The following is a 23,188-nucleotide window of genomic DNA, read 5'->3' as shown; positions in this document are numbered from 1 at the left end:
TGGCAGAAATACAACGTTAATGTAGCTCGTTTGATTTGATGTGTAAAAATCCCATCAAAGCAGAGAGAGCTTTAGCACAAGTAAGTGATTGATGACAGCAAAAATGTTTCCAAGTCCGAGGAAAAAAAGCTGAGAAAGTATACTTCTATAGTACAATATTATCTGCATTTGAAGCATTTTGGTATTTTTATTCCCTGCAGCAAGTAGAACATGATTACGTGCCAGCTCTGGGGAAAGAAAGGCAAAGAAAAGGTTCCAATTTCAGGGACCAGTTATGTTTTTCAAGAGTCAGTTACCAGATAGATGGATATTATTGAAGCATAAACCTGGACATTTATTGTCCCGTGCCCATCTTGTGAAATCTAATCATGGGACTTGGACCTTTTAGATCCTTTTTTTTTTTATTTTGCGGTACGCGGGCCTCTCACTGTTGTGGCCCCTCCCGTTGCAGAGCACAGGCTCCGGACGCGCAGGCCCAGCGGCCATGGCTCACGGGCCCAGCTGCTCCGCGGCACGCGGGATCCTCCCGGACCGGGGCACGAACCCGTGTCCCCTGCGTCGGCAGGCGGACGCTCAACCACTGCGCCACCAGGGAAGCCCCAGATCCTTTTTTATTCTCAGATAATACCTATCATTTCATGACCAACTTTTCTTTCATGGCCACATTTTTTCTTTCTAATAGTGTTTGCTTAGGACTCTAAGATTTTCTGGCAATTTAATTTAATGGTAACTTGATTTAAAGCACAGGGAAAGGTCTGCGTGGTCCCTTGTGATGGATCCCTCCGCCAAGACTGGGATCCACAGGCTGCATGAGGCTCAGTCACAGCCGTGACCCCGGGCCCACAAGGCCTGTGTCTTTGCCTCCTCTTTCCACAGCTCCAGCTCTGGGTTTCTCTCTTCCTACTCTTACCATGGGTAAGACTTTTGTTATAAGCATCTTCGAATTCTTTTGGTAAAGAAATAGGCTATTCATAAATAAATACACATTGGGAGAATTTATGCTTTTCTCTTATATCAAAGTTATGAAAGGAAGTAAAATTCTTGCATTCAGATTCTTCTGCGTTTGGGGGAGCGGGACCAAGGATAAAGATGTATGAAAGCTTTCTTGCGTTCTGGATCTGAGATTAGGAGCGTTTCTCATTGTCACACTAGAGAATCATTAGGGGAGATGAGAAGAGATGTCTTTTCTATTTTTAACTATTTAGCTAACTACAGACATAATAGGTCAAAGTATTAGCAGCTAAAGTTCTTTACAGAGGGTAGCATGTCGTCAGAGAGGGGTTGTATAGTGTGGTGACTAGTAACAGCCTTTGAGTCAGGCCAGGCTGTATATGAGGCAGCCCTTCTGCTGAGGGCTCTGTAGGCTTGGGCAAGGCACCTCATCTCCCTGGTCCCCAGTTTCCTCACCTCTAAAATAAGGATAATATTGGAAAGAAAAGCCCTCAAAGGTTGTCAAAAATCACAAATAATACAATGCATGTAAAATAATCGGCACAAGAATAAGGGGTAATTAGTGGCAATTGTTAACATTATTCTTGTGAATAAAAAATGGTAATAATTCAAAAATAAAGCTTTCAGATAAGATTACTGTTTCTCCCTGATTGTAACATTTCCAATGGAAATACTGCCACGTCCACCTACTCCCTCTGTACCTAATACATTCAGCAGACGTTCATTGAGCTCCGTCTACAGACCAGACTTTGTATTGGGCCCTTAGGACCCAGAGGTGACTAAGAAAAAGTCCCTGCCTCTATGGAGCTGTGCTAGACGCATGACAAGGTGGTAAAGGTGGGTCAGTTTGCCATTTTACTGGAAAGTAGGCGGCCTCAGTGGGGGATTCCCTCTGATGTGGAGCTTAGGAGATGAAGAGATTCTCAGGTTCTTTGTCAGGTTTACCCAAACAGAACTGCATGAACTAAACACAGTGTTCTCAGGAAACTGCAAGTGGACAGAGGGCCAGTGGCTAATGTGAACCTCCACTCTGGCCAGTGAACAGCAAAATGTTGCTGATGCTCAAACCAGTGTTCCCAGAAGGGAGACCCCAAGTTCAGGTTCAGCCTTGGCTGTTGTCCAAGAATCCCTGGGGAGATGATCCTTCTAGGGTCCCTTTGGTGTGGGATAACCCTAAGTTATCCCGGAGACCTCTCAAGTGTGGATCGGTCACGGACCTTCTCTGGTCCTAGGAGGTCTGGAGAACTTAAGAATGTGGGTGTTACGAATACAAGAGAGAGAGAGATCTCTAGAAGCAGATGCTTAACTGGTTAGATTTCACCAAGTGGGCTGGGACTTCTCATGCTTTGGAAAGTGTCATTTCTTTGCAGTACATTTAAGTCCCCCCTACTTTGGGGATGGAACAGGGCCTAAGTTGACGTTTGGGTAGATGTTAGCCTGTGTCTGAACATCTTTCTCTATAAAGAGGATAAAGGCTTCTCTACCCGTTTTCCTTAAGAAGCGTCAGACACAGGACCAGCTTCATGGGCATGTGACCTATGCAATCGCACGAGGCCTCACGCTTAGAAGGGTCCCATGCTCGGTTTAATGCTCTACTGTCACCATCTTGTAATTCTTTTTTTTTTTGACAAGGGGCCCTTTGCTTTCATTTTGCGTTGCGTCCTCCGTGTTACGTAGCTTGGCCCGATCAGAAATACCGCCTCTAAGGCTGGTGAGAAAGGAAGTGCGGCCATCCCACTAAGAATGGTCTCTGTAGATGGTGGAGCCTGTTGCTGTGCAAAGTGGGGGTCTTTATACACTCATAAGAGATTTGCAGTGCAGTTCATGGAATGCTCATCTATGAAATAATAACCAGTTTCGCGATGCTTTCTAGTATAAATGCTACAGTGATGCCAGATGAAACATGAATGCAAGAAGAAGGTATCTTTTACTTTTAATAACTGTTGATAAGTGAACCTGGGGATGTTCCCTCATCTTGTTTGTTCTGTTTGTTTGTTTGTTTTGCGGTACGCGGACCTCCCACTGCTGTGGCCTCTCCCGTTGCGGAGCACAGGCTCCGGACGCGCAGGCTCAGCGGCCATGGCTCACGGGCCCAGCCGCTCCGCGGCACGTGGGATCTTCCCGGACCGGGGCACGAACCCGCGTCCCCTGCATCGGCAGGCGGACTCTCAACCACTGCACCACCAGGGGAGCCCCCCTCATCTTGTTTTTAACTGCAAGGTGGTTGTATTTTGAATCCTTAAGTCAAGAAGCCACTGAGCAGCTTTATTACAAATCTTGGGATACAGCATTCATCACTGTGTTCTTCTGTGTTGGAATATTAACAGGACTGGAGTCCCATAAATTATGTATCTGTTGCTGAATGTTGCTGCCAGCTATGAGTGGCAAAGCACTTCCTTCTGTAGCTTATTTCGTTTTGCAAGATCCTTGACGTGTATCAAAGTGCCTTAACAAATGAAATGTAGTTCAAATCACAGGGCAGTTATCCATCTGTTCAAATGGATAGATTTTCCTTCTTGCCCCGGAATGTCACAATGGTGTCAGTCCATATTCTAAAACGTATGAAGTAACAACCAGGAGAGATAGAAAACAATTGACTTCGTTTCTTCATGAATACATGTCAAAGATTTTATATTAGTCATTAATTAATAAAGGAACTGGTAAGATGTTACAACCAGTTCAAAGGAAAATCCAAAGAGTAGAAACATGCAGAGGCAATGGAGAATGCTGCAATGAATTTGTATTTTCACAGTTGACTTCTTCCATATAAGGAACAGGATGTGGAAATTAGTTGCATCTTCATGGATAAAATTCACTTGCAGTAGTATCAGTTTTCTATAACTTACAGAGTTATAAAATAGCATAAAGGTACTGAAGGTACAGACCCCCATAGAGTCAGAAAACCCAGAAAGATGTGCTAGACCGCACCTGATATTCCATTGAAAAGGTACCCAGTAATTTCTTTTTGCCCATTTCAAAGTTTTTTTGATCTACCTGCGAGTTCTTCCCCCTCCTCTCCTGTAATCAGAATAATCTCAAAGATTATTCTTGATCACAAAAAAAAAAAAGGCTGCTCTCGTAAAGTTTGGCCTAATTATTTACATTGGTGCAATAAGAGTGTTAACTAACACGTAGGCCATCTTGGTTTGCTTTGCAAATATGGAGCCATACAGTATTAAACAACTGTTAAGCCCACAAAATTTACAAAAGTTTTTATAAGGAATCTTGGATTGAGCTTTTCAGAACCTCTATTATCTGCTATCCCAAGGCTAGGAAACTAAGCCCAAGAAAATCTCCACTATTTTTCACCTATAGCACTTATAACCTTGGTTGAATTCCTCGAGGTTTTCAACATTTGCTAGCTTCCTGGCCTGGTAGCTTTCTTACCACCTGTAAGGCCAGGACCCTACAAACCAGGTACCAGGCCAGTTTTCGTTTTGGGAGCGGGATGGTTAATAGGCATTGGCTCCCTTAATTCCTAAAGGGGCTAGTCATATCTGATTCAATGAACACTATAATATGATACTCTAGGTAAGGCCTTGTTTGCCCAATGATATACTATAGATAGATTCTAATTAAACCTGTGAAATAACTATATTGCCATGAAAATCAAGGGGACTCAGTAACAGATTTTGAATTCTGGGGGATCTCTGAGAATTGGATATCATTCTTAAATGTTTGGATTTAGCTTATCAAAGCAGAATGTACTAAATTGTAAGTTAGAGATAGCATAAAAAGTAAGAGAAAAGGCAGCCTCATATATCCAAAAAATAGAACATTAAAGCAATGTCAGTGGTATTCCAGACAAGCAACCACAGTAAAATTTCCCTCTCAGTTCATTCAATCCTGTGTCATTAATTCTTGTTCTGCTGGGTTTGGGTTCAACAGTCTGCATTTGTGAAGCCATCTGCATGCAGACTAAAAAGAGTCCAGAAATCCAAGGAAATCCTCACTCAGTCCACTAGCACAGTTTACAGATTATCAAAGCAATGTCAGTTCAGTACCCTTTGCCTAAGAGTCTACTCGTTTAAATACCAGTATTTAAAAATACCTGGTATATAGAGTCCTTTCCCAGGAAACTCTGAGATTGAACTTTCTGGCCTGTAGCTTATAGTGGAGGCTTCAGGCAAGAATCAGAATAATACAGAGTTACCTGTAGATATTAGAGACTTAATGGTTAATTTTTACTGTTATAAATAATATCAGAATTGAGAAGAGTAAAATTCTCTATTGAGATACCCTACATAACTAGTTCCTAAGAGATTTGATCAGTATTTTGCCTGAAGGTAAAAACAGACAAAGAGAGCACTGATAAATCTCCAGGGTCTTCCCATGCAATATACAATTTCAGAAACATATTAATAATATTTTACCCATACTGACTTCACCTAGGGAAAACTAAGCATCTCCTCTGATCTGACGGCTCTTCCTGTAAAACAGTAAACAAATGCAATTAGTAACACAGCAATTATGTATAGCATCTCTATTTTTATAAGGCAAAGGGAACAAATCTTTATGACTTTTCTAGGACCCCTCTAGAAAATCTTAAAGATAGTTTTAGATAATCTAAAGATCGTTTTTAGCATTTAAAAATACGCTAAAATATTTTTTTTTCCCCAAAATACAGGGTTCAGTGTGGGAAAGCAAAACCATTTTCAGAGGATACTTGATATCTTTAGATACTTGATTAAGATAGGAGCACAGGTGCCTAAGAAACAATACTTGGTTATCTATATAATCGAAGTAACGAGAAAACATTTGAAAATAAATGTAGAAAGTAACACAGTCTTAAAGAATTTAGGTCTTTTCACAAATGAGGGCCCTTGTTCTTTTTCTTTTCTTAAATAATCAAGAACTTTTCAAGTCAACATAAAGCTCTGAAAATAATTTTCATGAGACACAGAATCTCTGCCAGCTAGGCAGATTCCATAGAAGGTAAAGAATATCCTTTTGCATTGGGTCCAAGGCATTAATCAGTAAACTAAGGAAGCAAGCCATCCAAACCGAGGGAACGATGCCAAAATTTTAATGTATTTTATAGCTTTTTTTTAAAGACTTGAGTATTATAAACCAAAGCAAATAAAATTCATTTTCCATGTTTTGTCTTTTATTTTTCTCTTTTATATTCTGGAACAAATTTATATTTTACTTTAGAATTGCCTTTTTCATTCATTTATGCTCTCTCAAAAGTATAAGTTGGAGTTTTCCAGAGGCTACCTGAGTGACATTATAACAAATGCAGAAAGAGATGAGTATTTGGTTCTTGCCTATTAAGCAAGACTTGCACAAATATTAAACAATGCCATTTTGTCTTCAAAATATTTTGTTTTGGGAAATATAGTTATTTTTCCAAAAATATATGTTATTTATGTTAAAATGCAATGTATTCATCATTGCTATTTTCAGATGAATCAATAGTTTAAAAATTTCTCTGATTTGATTTGACTTCACTGCTGAGGGCCCGGGTTCGGTCCGTGGTCGGGGAACTAAGATCCCACGGACCACGTGGTACAGCAAAAACAAAACAAAACAAAGCAAAAAGCCACTACTCTTTTTGGGTTTTTTTTGCTTCCCCCAAAACAAAAACATAGACACAATTGTATTTCCTTTTCATTACTGCACCTGGCATAGTCTCAACCACCCCATTTTTTTATTATTATTATTTTATTTTTTTTTTTTTGCGGTATGCGGGCCTCTCACTGTTGTGGCCTCTCCCGTTGCGGAGCACAGGCTCCGGACGCGCAGGCTCAGCGGCCATGGCTCACGGGCCCAGCCGCTCCGCGGCATGTGGGCTCTTCCCGGACCGGGGCACTAACCTGTGTCCCCTGCATCGGCAGGCGGACTCTCAACCACTGCGCCACCAGGGAAGCCCAACCACCCCATTTTAATTATAATAATTAACCAAAGTAACTAACTCATCTTTCATTGAGAAGATTGGGAGGAGGGAGGATGTGGATAATTGAGAACTTTCCATCACATTGCAGGCATTTTAGCACAGCTAGACTAGCACAGCTCATGAATCACGTGATATCAGTTTCTACTGTGACATACATCACTTTTGCATCCCCTGAAAGTGGCAAAAAGGAACACATGCATTTGACATGACTCACCTCAGCTACAGCCTCTCTACAGCACACAAAAATAGGCAAACGTATATAATCATATATGTTTATTATGCTTTGTAATCGAAGTTTCGATTACTTAGAAATTATCTCGGTAGGCATCCAACGACTATCAATTAGCTCAACTCACTGCTAGTCCATTGTAAGTTACCTAACGATCTTGGCAATGATCTTTAAGTTGATATGCTATAAAACATAATTGCTGTATATGTAAAAAGTTTAATTAAGTTTTATTAATCAGAATAATTAATTGAACACAAACTTATTTTTCAAAATCTTAAACATTATATAGGCATAATATTAGCTTATTTGACCAGTTATCCTGTATAAATTTAGGAGAAGTCAACCCAAGTAAAACAAAATATACATTTCCATTATATTTAACACTGTTTAATCCAGAAAAAGACATACCTGTGTATTAAAACTCATCATGCTAGTCTTATTTGCCAAAGAGTTACCCTAATTTTGTGAACTTGGATTCTTAAAATATCACTGAGTTAGGGTGTATTTTCTGTGGAATAATTGTTAAGTCTAGTAAAGTTAAAGTTTTAGAGGTTCAGTTTCCTTATTTGCTGTGAAGTTTAGGAATATTTAATTTATATAAGCGCTTGCTTATCTTTATAAGCAAGCGCTTATAATATGAAAGATGCCATAATTAATTTATTGGTACCTTCCGGAAACAGGAAAGCATTCCATACACAAGAGGTAAAGGCCCTCCTGAATTGCAGACAAGGACGCGCAGAGCTTAATGGCTTCAGTCCTACAACTGCAGCCACAAGTCAAAAGTAAACACAAAAGCACCCAAAAAATCACCAGTCGAGATTACACAGAGTTATTCTCCTTCCCAGTGGCCACAGAATTCTTAAAGAATTTGAGCTCAAAACAGAAAAATATTCAAACAAAAACAACCAAGAAACCAGATTCCTTGTTCTCTCTTTGCCACGGGAACATAGGTCTCTATCATCTGTGGTTGGTGATCAAATTGTCAGACCCTGAAACTGAATTCCCCACCAAGGGGGAATAACTTGTCAGCCATGTATGAACTAGAAAGAAAAATAAAACACAAAATCAGTAAAGAGGGCATAAAAACTAGAGAGACAGAGAATCAGTGAAACTCAAGTCTGTTGCTGTGTTAGATTCACCCTGGGAGCCGTGCTGGTGCCTCACGTCTCGGGCAGCACAGGTTACCTGGCTCCGTCAGGTATGCCCAGCGGGCATTTCGTTGGATGACCTTACAAATATAACATGAACAGATGGCACAGATTTTACCTAATCATTTAAGGAACCAGTAAGATTATAACCAGTTCAACGGCTTTTTTCCTTAAGTGTTGCTAACTGACAAAGACTACCTCTTCTTGGGGCCTTAGCATCTTACACGAGCATTTTTTAAATTTGAGCTATAGTTGAGTTACAATGTTGTGTTGGTTTCAGGTGGACAGCAAAGTGATCCAGTTATATATATACCTATTCTTTTTCAGATTCTTTTCCATTACAGGTTATTACCAGATGTTGAATATAGTTCCCTGTGCTATACAGTAGGTCCTTGTTGTTTATTTTATATATAGTGGTGTGTATCTGTTAATCCCATACCCCTAATTTACCTCTCCCCCACTTTCCCCTTTGGACATAAATCATAGCAATATTTTCTTGGCTCAGTCTCCCAAAGCAAAAGAAATAAAAGCAAAAGTAAACAAGTAGACCTAATTAAACTTATAAGCTTTTGCACGGCAAAGGACACCATAAACAGAATGGAAGGACAACCTATGGAATGGGAGAAAATATTTGCAAATGATGCAGTCGACAAGGGCTTAATTTCCAAAATATACAAACACCTCATACATCTCAATATCAAAAAAACAAACAACTCAGTCAAAAAATGGCAGGAAGGGACTTCCCTGGTGGCACAGTGGTTAAGAGTCTGCCTGCCAGTACAGGGGACACAGGTTCAAGCCCTGGTCCGGGGAGATCCCACATGCCGCGGAGCAACTAAGCCCGTGCGCCACAACTACTGAAGCCCACGCGCCTAGAGCCCGTGCTCCACAACAAGAGAAGCCACTGCAATGAGAAGAAGCCCGCGCACCGTAACGGAAGAGTAGCCCCCGCTCACTGCAAGTGGAGAAAGTCCTCACACAGCAACAAAGACCGAATGCAGCCAAAAATAAATAAATTTTTAAAAAATACGGCAGAAGACCTAAGTAGACATGCCTCCAGAGAAGACATACAGGTGGCCAACGGGCACATGAAAAGATGCTCAACATCACTAATTATTAAACGAGCATTTTGACTTATTTTAGGTGTTGAAAATCTTGAGTACTCTCCCAATGTTAGCATGTTGACAATTCCATCCGGTCTCCAAGATCTGCTCTTGGGTGGGGCTCAAGGGTGAGTGTGTGTGACCAACTGCTGGGCTTTCTTCCCTCGGGGCTCTCTCTGCTCTTGGGAACTGTCACTAACTCTTGCTTCTTTCGCAGTGACAGAGTCCAGGCCCTGTCCTACGCACAGCACACGCGGCAGCTCATCTCCTGTGGTGGTGACGGTGGGATTGTCGTCTGGAACATGGACGTGGAGAGGCAGGAGGTAGGTGTTACAGCAGCCTCGGGCCACCCACCTCCGCAGCCACTGGGCTGGGCTCTGCAGCTCCTACCCTGCTGAAAAAAGCTTCAGCCTCCCCTCCTACTCACTTCTTCTTTCTTTCATGAGTAAACCATGAAAGAAAACACGTTGTGCCAGAAAATTTAAAAATTCTTGTATGAAGGGAGCTTCCTTTTTCTTTTTTAACCCCTCACGAATTGGCACGTAACACTTAACGTAATGGAGGTTTCGTAAGAATTTCAACTGCGACTAAGCCGGTTAGGCTTTAAATCTGTGGTTCCGTTACAACAGCAGTTCAGGGGAGAAAGAGGAAGCAGCTATTTTCAGGTGAGTAGCCGTTTGCTATGAAGTGCCCTACGACAACAGAAAGGGTAGTACTTTATGTTACTGGGGGAAGTGGTGGCTAGTGTGTGAGAAATGGTATCTGATGGAGGATCCTTTGTTTGGTATTAATAGAAATATTAGAAATAATTTCTGTGTGTTTGCGAGTCATATTCTAAGCAGTTCTCCAGTTATAAATGTATACGTTGTCATTTTTAGGCATATATTTAAGTTTTATCATAACATTCTTTTTTCAGTGAATTTTCTTTTTCATCTTTGAGCATCTTAACAACTGCTTTGCTTACTGAATAGCCCCTTTGACAGGTACTTCGAAGTTAACCATTTTCTCATTTCCCTAGAATTATGCTGGGTAAACTTTCCCTTTGACAGTGTGTGTTCTTCTAATTTATTTCCTTGCAGGATGCAAGAATTAGAAAAGCAACACTTTAAAAATTAGACAAAAGCGATTTCCCAACTTCTTTCCATACCCTCACCCCAATCTCATTTCAAGGGAGTAGTTGCTATTACCCATAATGCAGTGCCTTTCAAATACCGGTAATTAAATGCTTAAGGAGATTGCAGCTTGATTTGCTCAAAGCATAAATCCACAGGAGTTCTATTAGTAACTAATTAAAATGATCCTTACCGTCAGGAAGTAGGGAATCGTGGACTGTTGCTTTCGAAAGTACCTCTTGGCCCCGTGGGCGTAAAGGCAGGGATGTCGGCACAGTGTGTGCTAGCCGTGCTAGCCAGGCCCCCCATGTGACTCGTTATTCTGCGTGGTGGCCTGCTTTGGGTGACAGACAGTCACACCTGGTCTGTCCTGGCTTCTTCCCAGGCCTGACTGACCAGACTTGGGGAGGGGAGCCGCTGGGCTCTTTTCCCTCTGTGCACACAGCCTCCCTCCTTGATAGACAGGGGCCCAAAGGAGGATAACGATGCGGTGTTCCAGAGGCGGAACCAGGTGGTTGGTGGGCAGCCCTCCGAGCCATCTTGCTTCAGTTGTGCCTTTCGACACGAAGATATATGGGCGCTCGGTACTTGTTGACTATCTTAAATCTTCTTGAGCGATTTAAAGCTCTAAATGAGCAGTGGTGGCTCCACCCACTTTTTGCACGTGTCCCGTTTTATAAACATACATCCCCTGAGGAGTATCTGTGGAGCTGCTTCCTAGCCGTGGCAAGTGCCATGCGGCACTCAGCTCAGGAGGCCTGAGGTGTAACGAAACTGTCCCTGCCCTGGAGGGCAGGTGGCCTTTCTGGAAGAAAAGACATGGGGGAGAAAGCTTCAGAGAACTATTCAATGGTATAAGTCATTCAATCACAGTTGGTGTGAGTTAGAGCATCCGGGCAGAGGATTGTCGTCATCGGCCGATGTTCTCAGCGAAGGGTTTGTGGCAGGAGAGAGTTGCTAAGAGCCTGACGGGCCGGAGTGCACCCTGACCAGAACAAGAAACACCAAGAACAAAGAGCGGGCAAAGCGGTCGTGCGCAGGGCGCAGAGGCAGAGAGGAGGGGGGTAGCAGCCGAGGGGTGGGCTGGCGGGGGGGAGACCTCAGGTGGCTGAACACAGATCAGGTAGACATCCCATAGGTTGAACGTGTGTTTGTACAGTTAATGAAATGCAATTTCTCACAATTTTATTATTTTTTTAAGTATATATAATACAGGTTCTTTGTAGAAAAGTTACTGAGTGCTCGTCAACAAAGAGAATGTCAATTATTCATGACACCACCACCCAGAAATACCGCCCTTCACATGTTGGCAAACATCCCTCCTTACATTTTTCTCTGCGGATACATGTCAGATTTTTTTTTGGCCAAAAAAATGGAATCGTACTACACATGCTGATTTTGTTTTCCCCCTTTTCAGAGCCTTACTGTCAGTTCCCTCCTCATAGACACCCACTTATGTATTTCATATGTGTCCTAAACCAGCATGCTTCCTTGTAAAAGGTGTAGCGGGGTGTGTGTGTGTGTGTGTGTGTGTGTGTGTAAGTTTTTTGTAAATCTTCCTGATTTTCCTGTATCATAAGTGTACTGAAAAGTCACAACATAGATAAGTCTTTTAGGGGTAAAATGTTGTCTTCAGCTAAAAAAACTTGGGATTATTTTATTAAATCTGTCTTTAAACGAATTAGGGCATGAAAATTACCAAGTAAGTGAAAGGCTTACTTCTTTTCTTCAGTTTTAAAAATAAATAGACTAAGAATCAGAGCTCTTAAAATGTCCCCTTTTTACACTTTTTTTTTTTTCCTGAGAAAATATGTAGCTTTAGGTTCATTTCTGCTTCAAGGTAGGGGAATAGGCTAAGTCCCTGAGTCTGTTCTATAACAGCTCTTCCTCAGAAAAAGATTACATCAACAAAGTCCTTCCTGAGCCTTTACTGTGCTGCCGTCCGTTGTGAAGCCCGTAGAGGAGAGGCCGTTGTTTACCATATTTCTCAAACTTGTTTGATCTCAGGCCTCTTTTACAGTAAGTGTCCTGTCAGTCCAATTGGCGTGCCCTGGAATTCACTTTTGGGAAACCCTGGGGTTGGGTGTATTTTCCCCAGTTCCTTGGGTTAGGTGATATATGGAAAGAGACCAGTCTCTCTGCCAGAGGATGAATTTACAGAGTAGAGCATGGAACTCTAGAAGCAAATGTAGCGCCACCCTATGCAGAATCTATAAAGATTTGACAAAGAATAGCTTTAAGCTTAACACATCCTTTAAACCTATTTGACATAGTTTAGAGTACTCGCCATGGGGTTGGGGAACAGTGAACAAAGCCAGGATATTACATGACCCCTGAGGCAAGGAGCAGAGCCTTACACCCTGCCGGGCCCTGCCAAGGCAGAGGACCAGTAGCTTCCCTGAGAACCCACCGCTGTGGTCAGGCTCTGTCCCTCCAACGCGGGTAGCTGCGTGCATGTGTGATAGGCAGGTGTATGTAATTTACACAATCAGAGCAAATATAATTGCGTATGATCGGGAAGCATGAGATAACGTCCTAAATCCTCAACATAGCTGTCTGTAGTGTGGCTCCTGCATCCCCTCCAGCCTCAACCCATCATACCCTGCCCCCCCCCCCGAGCCCCCCTTTTCCCTCCCCTGCTCCCCCCTTACACACACCCATGCGCTCCAGCCATCCCGCCCCTCTCTCAGCCCGCTGTGCCTGGTCTCCTGCCATGCATCCCCAGGTCTCAGCTTGGTATCATTTGTCAGAGACAAAGTCCTGAACCCCAGCCTAGGTCCTCCCACTTTCACAGCGCTCTGTGCTTCTCCTTCTCAGCCCTTTGATCCTTACACTGATTCAGATAATAACTATTATGAATAAGATTTTCAGGTTTAGTCTTCCCTGATAAATTACAAGCTCCATGATGGTAGAGATTCTTTTTCTTCACCACTACATCCCCAGGACCTGACGCATCATAGGCATTTAGGAAATAGTTTCAAAATGATTGAGAAATCACACCTCTGTTTCTTTTTTGTTTGGTTGGTTGGTTGGGTTTTTTTCGCGGTACGCGGGCCTCTCACCGCTGCAGCCTCTCCCGCTGCGGAGCACAAGCTCCGGACGCGCAGGCTCAGCGGCCACGGCTCACGGGCCCAGCCGCTCCGCGGCACGTGGGATCCTCCCGGACCGGGGCACGAACCCGCGTCCCCTGCACCGGCAGGCGGACTCCCAACCACTGCGCCACCAGGGAAGCCCCCTCTGTTTCTTAGAAATACATCTTGATTCTGTAAGTTTCCGCAGTGACACTGGTTCCACTGTCTTGGCTGCTTCTCACTGTGACCTGTCGCGTGCTTTGTTTGACAAGACCCCTGAATGGTTGGACAGCGATTCCTGCCAAAAGTGCAATCAGCCTTTCTTCTGGAACTTCAAGCAAATGTGGGACAGCAAGAAAATCGGCCTGAGACAGGTGGGTGATATGGATGCTTCCTCAAAATGTAGTCGTGTAGAAATAACTGTACCTCTGATCTTGGCGGAAGTAGCACCCCTGGGTGAGAGCCGCTGTGGGAGTGCTTCACTGCCTGGAGCCCCTTGGTGGCCGCGCGCTAGTTCATTCCCTTCTCTCCTGTAGCTCATTCCTGCCGCACTCGGTTTCCGCAGTGACTTGCCGCCAGTAGTGAAGGGATGTGAGTTTAGAATTCTAGTGGCATCTAATGTACCTTAAAATTAGAGGGGCCGTGCTTAGCTTATATTGGTACCATACCATGAAATTATAATAAGTGATGTTTATTTCTTCTTAATTTCGCTTTCCTTCCTTCCATCTTAGCTTTAGTTATTTATATCTACTTATAATACAGCATTTTCAATCTGATTCCACGGTTGGGCTTGGTCTGCCCCAAGGAAATCAAATGCCAGTCGCCTAGCTTGAGCACGGCCAAAGTGGAGACAGTGCATTGAGTCAGGTTTTGTCCCAGTTCTTCTTCACCCAGCAGCGAAACCCCTGGAGGTGGCAGTTCTGGACACCCAGCTTTAAGATAACCCGACCGCTGGGTCGGGTTCGTACGGTGAACGTCTAGTTCCTACGGTGATAATTGGAAAGGACCGAGACTGGGGAAGGGGGGTCTGGGGCCGTGGCACGATCACGTGTGCTTCCCAAACAGTCCTCGTCCTGAATAAACAGTCCAAAAAGAGGAGCACCTGGCGTGTTCCTTCAGTTTCCTGGGACGCTCTGGTTTAGCATCCTCACCTGGATGCTGTGGGCCACACCTGAGCCTACCCGGCCAGGCCGAGGTGCGCATGAGCATACCCGGCCAGGCCGAGGTGCGCATGAGCGTTATCCGGCCAGGCCGAGGTGCGCATGAGCGTATCCGGCCAGGCCGAGGTGCGCATGAGCGTATCCGGCCAGGCCGAGGTGCGCAGCCGCAGGGGAGCTTGTTTTCTCTCCCTCCAGCACCACTGTCGGAAGTGCGGGAAGGCCGTCTGCGGCAAGTGCAGCTCCAAGCGCTCCTCCATCCCTCTGATGGGCTTCGAGTTTGAAGTGAGGGTGTGTGACAGCTGCCACGAGGCCATCACAGATGAGGAGTAAGTCCCAGCAGTCCGCAGAATTGTCGAGGTTAAGGAGGGAGCGGGATCTAAGAGCTTCGCCCAGCGCCGCAGCCATGACTAATAATGCCCTAGTCCTGCTGGTTTCTAATACAGACCGTGGCAGGTGGGCAGAGCCCTCCTTTCCACCAAGAGATCATGTTCTCTTGCGGGCAGGAGGAGAGAGTGCACGCTGAGAAATCATCTCTGTGCTCTCGTCAATCCCAGGGGCGTGTGCCTTGAAATGTTCTGGGAGCAAACTCTCTGTCTGCTCATTTTCTTGAGAATTGCCCAGCAGTGCAGGAGCCCTGGGTTCACTTCCTAGCCCAAGCCGGTATCTTTATAGGACCAAATCAGCCCACAGGCTCCAGAGCTTTTGTTTTCCAGGAAGAGCTAATCCACTTCTCCTAAGAGGCCAGTACCGCCTGTTGCCCAGCTGCTGAGTCTTGCTGGTCGGTCTCGCCCAATAACCTCGGACCTGAGGTTACTGTGCCTCTGTGCTTTGTTGAGGGGTGGCAGGGAGGGTGGGACAGATCCATGTTGTCTTTTCATTTTTTTAAATCTATGTTCCTTTTGTTTGTTTGGTTGGTTTTTTGGGCCACACCGCACGACATGCGGGATCTTAGTTCCTCCACCAGGGATTGAACCCGTGCCCCCTGTCATGGAAGCTCGGAGTCCTAACCACTGGACCGCCAGGGCATTCCTCCCATGTCGTCTTTTTCATGTCAGCTGTTGTAAAACAGATGTAAACAGAATGCTCTTCACCAAGTTTCCCTTTTAGTGAATTACAACAGGATCTCACAGGGAACTTAGTGCCCAATTCTCCCACCTCCACCCACCCCCACACCTGTAGAGGGTAAAATCATTTCACGTACTAGATGCGTGTCTTAAAAGCTGCATGTAAATAGAAGCATATTTTAAATGCATCAGAGGAGGTCAGCATTTAAAGGAAATTCTTGGCAAATTAATAAAACAAAGCCTTCTCTTACAGATAACCCTAATGTTAATGTATGTGTTTTTTATTCTTATTTAGTCACAGCAAATATTAAGTAAGATGCCTTTGCATAAGTAAGCATTTATGTTCATTGGTTATGTTCTGCTCATCATATGTGGTGAAATTAATGAGTTCTCATTAAATTGGAGAGCTGCAAGAGACGGGATATTCTAGTTTAATTCTTCGTTAAAGACACAGACCCAGAGAGTCTAAGTGACTACAAATTAAACCTAATTCTTTAATTCTAAACATTTTAGAGTGATCAATTTTAGGATACTGAAGATCTGTTCTCCAGATTGAGCAATTAACAGCCATCTTCAGGGAACCCATTGCCGAGGAGTGGCAACTTGAAACATGATTAGAAAACCGCAGTCTCCTCCTCCACGTCCCTGTCCCCTTTCCCACATCACTGTTTCTTCTGCTTTCTTCTCCGTGGGAGCATTTGCATTGCCTCTAGAGTACCTAGGCAGCTGACCAGCCTTCTTACTAAAAAAATACACAGATTAAAAAAATAAAAAGCAAATAACAGTGTTTTTTTATATATTGTTTTACTTGTCAAAGCATTAGAATGCCACAGAAAAACCAGGTCTGCAGTTATACCACGGAAAAGAGGAGAAAGAATGAAGAGCCCTTAGATGAGAATGACCGTCTTGGGTATTTTAACAAGTGTGCTTTTTTTTTTTAAATTGCAATAGACAAAGGTAGACTATTTTACCAGCAAGTCCTTCTGAGCTCAAACTTAGCAAAAGCACTGTGGGTCATTTTAAAGATTTGTTTACAGCACATGTAGAGAGCCTCACAGACTCAATCAGAGCAACAAAATCTCCAAAAGGACGTTTAGAAACTTCATCATCTCTTGACCATTTTGGAGAGTAGAAGAATCCTTTTATCCATTTTTTTAAAATCATAACATGTCACCAGGGAATAAAAGTAGCTCTGAGGAGCATTCCTTTTTTCTTTCTTTTTTTAAATATTTATTTATTTATTTTTGGCTGCATTGAGTCTTCGTTGCTGCGTGTCGGCTTTCTCTAGTTGTGGTGAGCAGGCTTCTCATTGCTGTGGCTTCTCTTGTTGTGGAGCACAGGCTCTAGGCACACGGGCTTCAGTAGTTGTGGTGCACGGGCTCAGTAGTTTTGGCTCGCGGGCTCTAGAGCGCAGGCTCAGTAGTTGTGGCGCACGGGCTTAGTTGCTCTGCGGCACGTGGGATCCTCCCGGACCAGGGCTCGAACCCGTGTGCCCTGCGTCGGCAGGCGGATTCCCAACCACTGCGCCACCAGGGAAGTCCCTGAGGAGCATTTCTAATTGTGAAGTCACAATGGCTAAAGATTAGAGCTTAATGTCACTCTAGATCGTCCTCCTTTATATACTACTGCCTTTTACTCTCGGAAACTTTCTTTGCTCCCTCCAGACGCGCACCCACGGCGACCTTCCACGACAGTAAACATAACATCGTGCATGTGCATTTTGATGCCACCAGAGGATGGCTACTGACTTCGGGAACTGACAAGGTTATTAAGGTAGGATGCTGTCTTATCTTAGAGTCTTTCCATCTTTGGCCCTGTGTAAATATACAGGAGCCCCAAGACCACATGAGGTCTGCTCCAAAGCTTACCCTTGGCAATGAGCAAATATTTTTGAGAACCTGCTACATGCCGTGAACAGCCGCTGGCTGTACACAGCAAAATAAGACATGGCTCTCACCTGAAAGTAACAGCTAGTCTACTGGGGACATACTCTTAAAAAGACAGTTAATAATAGGTCACATGCGCAGCAGCCAAAAGAGTAATATGGACAAGAATTACTGGACGCGTTCAGGGGACGGAGATAGTGCTGCCGGAGATGGCTTCAGGAGGGGGTTTGAGCTGAGCATTGAATAAGCCAACAAGTAATAAACAAGATCCTTTCCCGGTGAGATCAATTAACCCGGGAGCAGCGCTCCCGGGCCTGAGGGCTGCGCCAGGCAACATGGATTTTGTGACACAGCAGAGGCCCAGGACTGAAGGGGCCACACCTGTGTCATTCTCTGAGGCACCCAGAGGCTCAGGTTTGCCTCGTGCACTGAGCCCTACTTCCTGGGCCCGTTCTGGTCCCTTCTTGGAGGCAGCAGCAGGATGGGGCGGTTGAAATAACCCCCTTCGGAAGCCACCAGACCTCCGTGACTTCGAGCACGTTTAAAGTAAATTCTGGGAGCCTTGGTTCCTTTATTTTTGAAAATGAGACACCTCGTAGAACTGTTTGGAAGATGAGAGAAGATAGAGAAAGGACACAGCACATCTTGGTACCCATTTGTCGCCTCATATTTACTTCCCTTCCTCCTTGAATGAATCTAATCTGCCTTTAATTCTCCATTATCCAGATCAAAATTTCCAGCTGCCATTGTCCTGATTTTGAGGGTTATGTTGAACTTTCGATGGACAAATACTATTTTATAGATTTATGAATGATGTTCGTGTCGTACTTAGTTCCTGGTTAAGTTAAAAAAATACACTTGAATTCAGTTATAAGGACTGTGGATGCTGCACACAGTTGAAAGGTAGTTCATCAGAGATCTTCTTCTTTTTACAGTTGTGGGATATGACCCCGGTTGTGTCTTGATGCCCCTTCCAGGCACCAGAAAGATAGTATTTACTCAAGAAACGGTTGTTCTAGCCTAAAGAATGACTGGAGCTGGAAAGCAGATGCGTGAGTGGTGGGAGAGAAGCTGAAGAGCTGAGCTGAGCTTGCATGTGACCCGCACACACGGCGGTGAGCGGTCGGTGAGCTCTTGCGAGGGAACTCTTGCAACTTGTTCATACGATATAAAGGAGGATATTTGTTTAACAAGTGGTTTATACAGTCTGGCTGTGCTACCTTGTTTTGAGTATACTGCAGACTCAGTGTGGGGTGTTTTAAGTTTCATATTTTTCACCACTTCGTTTTGGTTGTTGCTTTGTGTGTCGGAGAAATGAGACGTGTATAACTGTTCAGGGTATTTTCGGTAGTTATAGTTTCCGTGTTTCCTTCACTTGGACACATATCTCATGGTCGGCATCTTTTTCTTCTGTATGTATCCACCCTCAGCTTCATCTGCTGTTCCCCGGAGTGTACGTATTCAGTTTATTTGCAGTGTTTCTGCTTTTGTAGAAATTCCCTTCCATTGAGACACCTGGAAAACCATTTGTGTGGATTTCTCAGCTGCCTCTTTAATCGCCTGAAGAGTGATCCGTTTGTGATATCTAGGTCATACATGTTCTCATGGAGTGGAAATGACCTTGTGTTTCTGCCTCAGTTTTTCTCTTTCCCACATTAAAAAAAAAATGTTGTGGGCTTCCCTGGTGGCGCAGTGGTTGAGAGTCCGCCTGCCGATGCAGGGGACGCGGGTTCGTGCCCCGGTCCGGGAAGATCCCACATGCCGCGGAGCGGCTGGGCCCGTGAGCCATGGCTGCTGCGCCTGCGCGTCCGGAGCCTGTGCTCCGCAACGGGAGAGGCCGCAACAGTGAGAGGCCCGCGTATCGCAAAAAAAAAAAAAAAAAAAAAAAAAAAAAATGTGAGAAAGCCACCCCCAGCCACGAAGTAGTTATCATAACTCAGACCTTCAACTCTCAGTGCCTGGATCGTTTCTAATTCAGCTGGAGCTTTTTGAGCCTTTTAAGTTTTAGTTTTATTGACACAGCTCTCCGCCGCTCTTCATATTCAAAACAAAACAAAACAAAAAAACCCTGTGTCCTTCAAGAATAGTGTCCTTAGGGCTTCCCTGGTGGCGCAGTGGTTGACAGTCCGCCTGCCGATGCAGGGGACACGGGTTCGTGCCCCGGTCCGGGAAGATCCCACATGCCGCGGAGCGGCTGGGCCCGTGAGCCATGGCCGCTGCGCCTGCGCGTCCGGAGCCTGTGCTCCGCAACGGGAGGGGCCACAACAGTGAGAGGCCCGCGTACCGCCAAAAAAAAAAAAATAGTGACCTTAAAATGTGTTGTTCTATGTGATGTCACCTCTGAACTTGAACATGTTCATTGCTGCGAGGTTGTATCCTGCTTTATTCCTCACCGTCTGTATTTTCTTCTTTCAAAACGAGATATTTAAAGATTTTTATCTTCATGTATTTTATCAGAACACTTTGCACACTTTCATACTAAAACTGTGTGATCTGAGACATAAAAGGTACTGAATCCTACAGTTCATGCTGTGTTCCATGTTAAAAAAAAAAAGAGGGGCAGGGGCAGGGGAGGCTTTAGGAAATGAACCTAAACTCTAATTTTAAGGGAATACAGTCAAACTTGATAAATTGAGATATTCTTGTGTGTAGTGACTCAACCTGGGATATGGAAGTTCTTTTTTAAAATCTGATTTTCACTTGTAAAAATAGAATTGAAATTAGCAGGCATGAGCTATGCGCTCGCCCCGTTCTAAGCACTTTACACAAGTGCCACCTCATTCAGCCCCCACCTGTCGGGAGCGTTGGGGGATCCCCGGGTCCTTGGGGTTCATCAGGTTAAACAAAGCCTCGCAGTTTAAACAGGCCAATTACTTGCCCTTCCCTATCTGAGCCCTACCTCCACAGGATCTTGTTCTCTTTTGATCTGACGATTTGGGGGTGGTAGTAGTTGAAGTCCTCCTTAATTTTTTTTCCTCTTTTCCTGAAAGTGATTTTTTTCCCCCTCGTGATCATTAATTTTCTTTCTAACTGGGAGAAGGCCTCCCAGCCGTACTTGGATTATCCCTCCCCCAACACTGACCAAGTGTGCTTCCGGGGGACGGGCTTCCTCGAGGTGATTCTGCTGCTGCAGCTTTGGGAAGCAGGACAGTGGGTGTGCCCCATGCAGCCATGGTACGTGACAGCCATGAGCTGGGACATCAGGGCAGATGGGCCCATGTGACCCTACTCTAAAGGTTGTGTGAACACACACACACACACACACACACACACAGCAATGACCACTTATCACTTAACTGCCTGTTCCACACAATCCTTGCTTACCTTCAGTCAAAGCCATTATAATTAACCTGAGTCTCTTCTGCATGACTGCTCTGTGAGAGAGCTTTAAAAAGGGAATTTAAAATACTCAAATATCTCTTTTGTAGTTTACTACTAGAACCTGGAGCCACTTAACTAAGTTGTATGTAATAAAAGGACTATGTGTTGGAAGTGAGTTGTAGGAAAGAATCGCTGTGTTTTCCCTTCCTGAACTTTGGAGCCCGGCCTGTGTAGAGAGAGGCAAGTGCAGCGACAGGGAGACGGTGGATCAGGCGCGCCGCAGACCTGACGTGGGTCTGAGTTGGGTCTCGATGAGCTCAGACACCACTGGGAGAGCTGATTGTCTCCTTTGGACCGCATGTGACACCGTGGTCCCTCTGGTCTGTGACCCTGCCCTTCAGTCCAGCCATCTCCCTCCCAGCCTGTCTGTACCCCAGCCCACCGGGCCACTCAGAAGTTGAAACCACTGGACGCCTCGTTGGTGACGAGAGTTGCGATCAGTAACCACAGATATGTCAAGGTATCCGTTGCCCTGCCTTCTCCTTTCTCCTCATCTGTGTAGGTGCTTGAACTTGGTGAGAAGCGCTTAGCACGCCAACTGTGTGTGTTTATAATACTGTGAATTCTTGAGTATTACATTATCTCCACCATTTTTGTAACTCGTAGATATGTGTTGGTGTCGGGGTGCCTTCCAAGCATTTTTATGGAATAGAGTCTTCATTCATTAGGAGTGGAAGCTGGTGCCAGCACTTGGCTTTTCTCCTGTCTGGGTTAACTCTCATAGTTCTTGTTTTACCCCACTGGAATTGCACTTTATATATATTTTTTGCTCTGTTACTTCAACATACAGAAGCTCTGGCAAGTAATGCCTAACAGGATTATGCTGGGAAAGTGGCAAACCCGCACACACCATGCACGTGGCTGTCCTTTACTTGGTAGGATGGAACCAATCACATGCTCTCAGTTTCTCCAAAGAAATGATGTTACTGGAACCTTTAACTGCCTGGGTTGTCTCCACAGTAGCACAAGTGGTTTTAGATTAAGTACTTGGAGTCATGTGTCTTTTTGTCTGAGGTCAGTCAACCATGATGCATTTCTTATTGGATTGTTTGAATTATTCAAAGAATCATACAATCACAAAACTGGAAGGGATCTTCAGACATCTAGAACGTTCCAAGCACAAAACACTATAATCACACCAGGCAGTTAGAGATCACTGAGGTATCAACAAGGGAAACCTGAAAGAAGAATTTTTGAGGAACAGTTGTTTTAGAACATTAACTGGTAATGGCGTGCGGGAGAGCTTCCAGCCTCGAGGCCGGGAGCTCGCGGGAACCTGGTCTGTTCCCCTCGTTGCAGGCACAGCCTTTGGCCCCAGCCCCGTGGTTGCAAGCGGATGGGTATGTGCAGTGAGGTAGTTCCTGCAGGTCTCCATCAGCATAAACTCCTTCCTACACTCCTCCCCACAGACCACCCCAGCTGCAAAGTTTACGTGGAAATCCAGGGGCACCGAAAGCGCACCTCACCCTCCGTGTGGGGGCTGGCCCTGAGCCAGTCTCTTCATTGACCTTCTTATGGAACATTGCCTTTCTTTTCCTGTTTTAAGATTCGTTTTTTCAAAAGCAGAATTTATTTTTTTTCTTAACATTAATCAGTTTTTAACACCGGAATTTTGCCTTTTAAGCAAGGGACTAGGTCTAAACTATGTTATCAAAGTTACTGGACATAAATATCTGTTAAATGACATTCCTTTGGTTTGGCCTTTTCATAGTAGTTTAATTGTATGTAAGTGACCTTGTCCACTAAGATTTATGTTTTAAAGCGAGGGAAAGCATTTTGCCAAAAACATTCTTTTTTTCCTCTCCTTTAAAACAAAGTTATGTTTTTCTGGATGTGCAAGTGCCTATCAGTAGCAACATGATCGGGAAGCACAGAGATTAAGTCCATCTCGAGCACTGAGGGATCCAGATGGCCCTTGAGACTCCAATTCTCGTCCAGTCCCACCCTTTGTTGAGTGTCCACCACACTCCAGGCTTTGAACCAGGGCCGGGGTCATGAGGTCCATTCTGTGGCCTAGATGGATCATTTCAGTGCCAGGTGGTAAATCCAGTGACAGAGGGCTATGGGGTCCTGTCCCAGGAGCTGCGCAGGTGCTCCTACCCGCATGGGTGGAGCCAGGGGACCTTGCAGAGGAAAGGGCTTCTGAGCTGAGAGTTAAAGGATGAGTTGTGAGCCCAGGCTGTGGGA

General features: G+C 44.6%; 1 protein-coding gene across 4 annotated transcripts in view; it reads left to right on the top strand.

The window, feature by feature from the left end:
• The window catches only part of WDFY2 (WD repeat and FYVE domain containing 2), a 174,904-nt gene that overhangs the window by 148,463 nt on the left and 3,253 nt on the right, over positions 1-23,188 (top strand). For 2 of the 4 annotated variants that reach the window (XM_067016785.1, XM_067016787.1), the window contains exons 8-11: positions 9,545-9,650; positions 13,783-13,884; positions 14,866-14,996; positions 17,399-17,507. In XM_067016785.1, the coding sequence (XP_066872886.1) occupies positions 9,545-9,650; positions 13,783-13,884; positions 14,866-14,996; positions 17,399-17,507 (448 nt within the window). Of the gene's footprint in view, positions 1-9,544; positions 9,651-13,782; positions 13,885-14,865; positions 14,997-16,247; positions 16,342-17,398; positions 17,508-18,555; positions 20,164-23,188 lie in introns of those variants that run through there. The other 2 variants (XM_059041634.2, XM_059041636.2) reach the window with 2 other exon arrangements.

The sequence above is a fragment of the Kogia breviceps genome, chromosome 16, assembly GCF_026419965.1.
Source record: "Kogia breviceps isolate mKogBre1 chromosome 16, mKogBre1 haplotype 1, whole genome shotgun sequence".
NCBI lineage: Eukaryota > Metazoa > Chordata > Mammalia > Artiodactyla > Physeteridae > Kogia > Kogia breviceps.
Note: the sequence above shows the minus strand (reverse complement) of the source record. Positions and strands in the feature narration are given on the sequence as shown.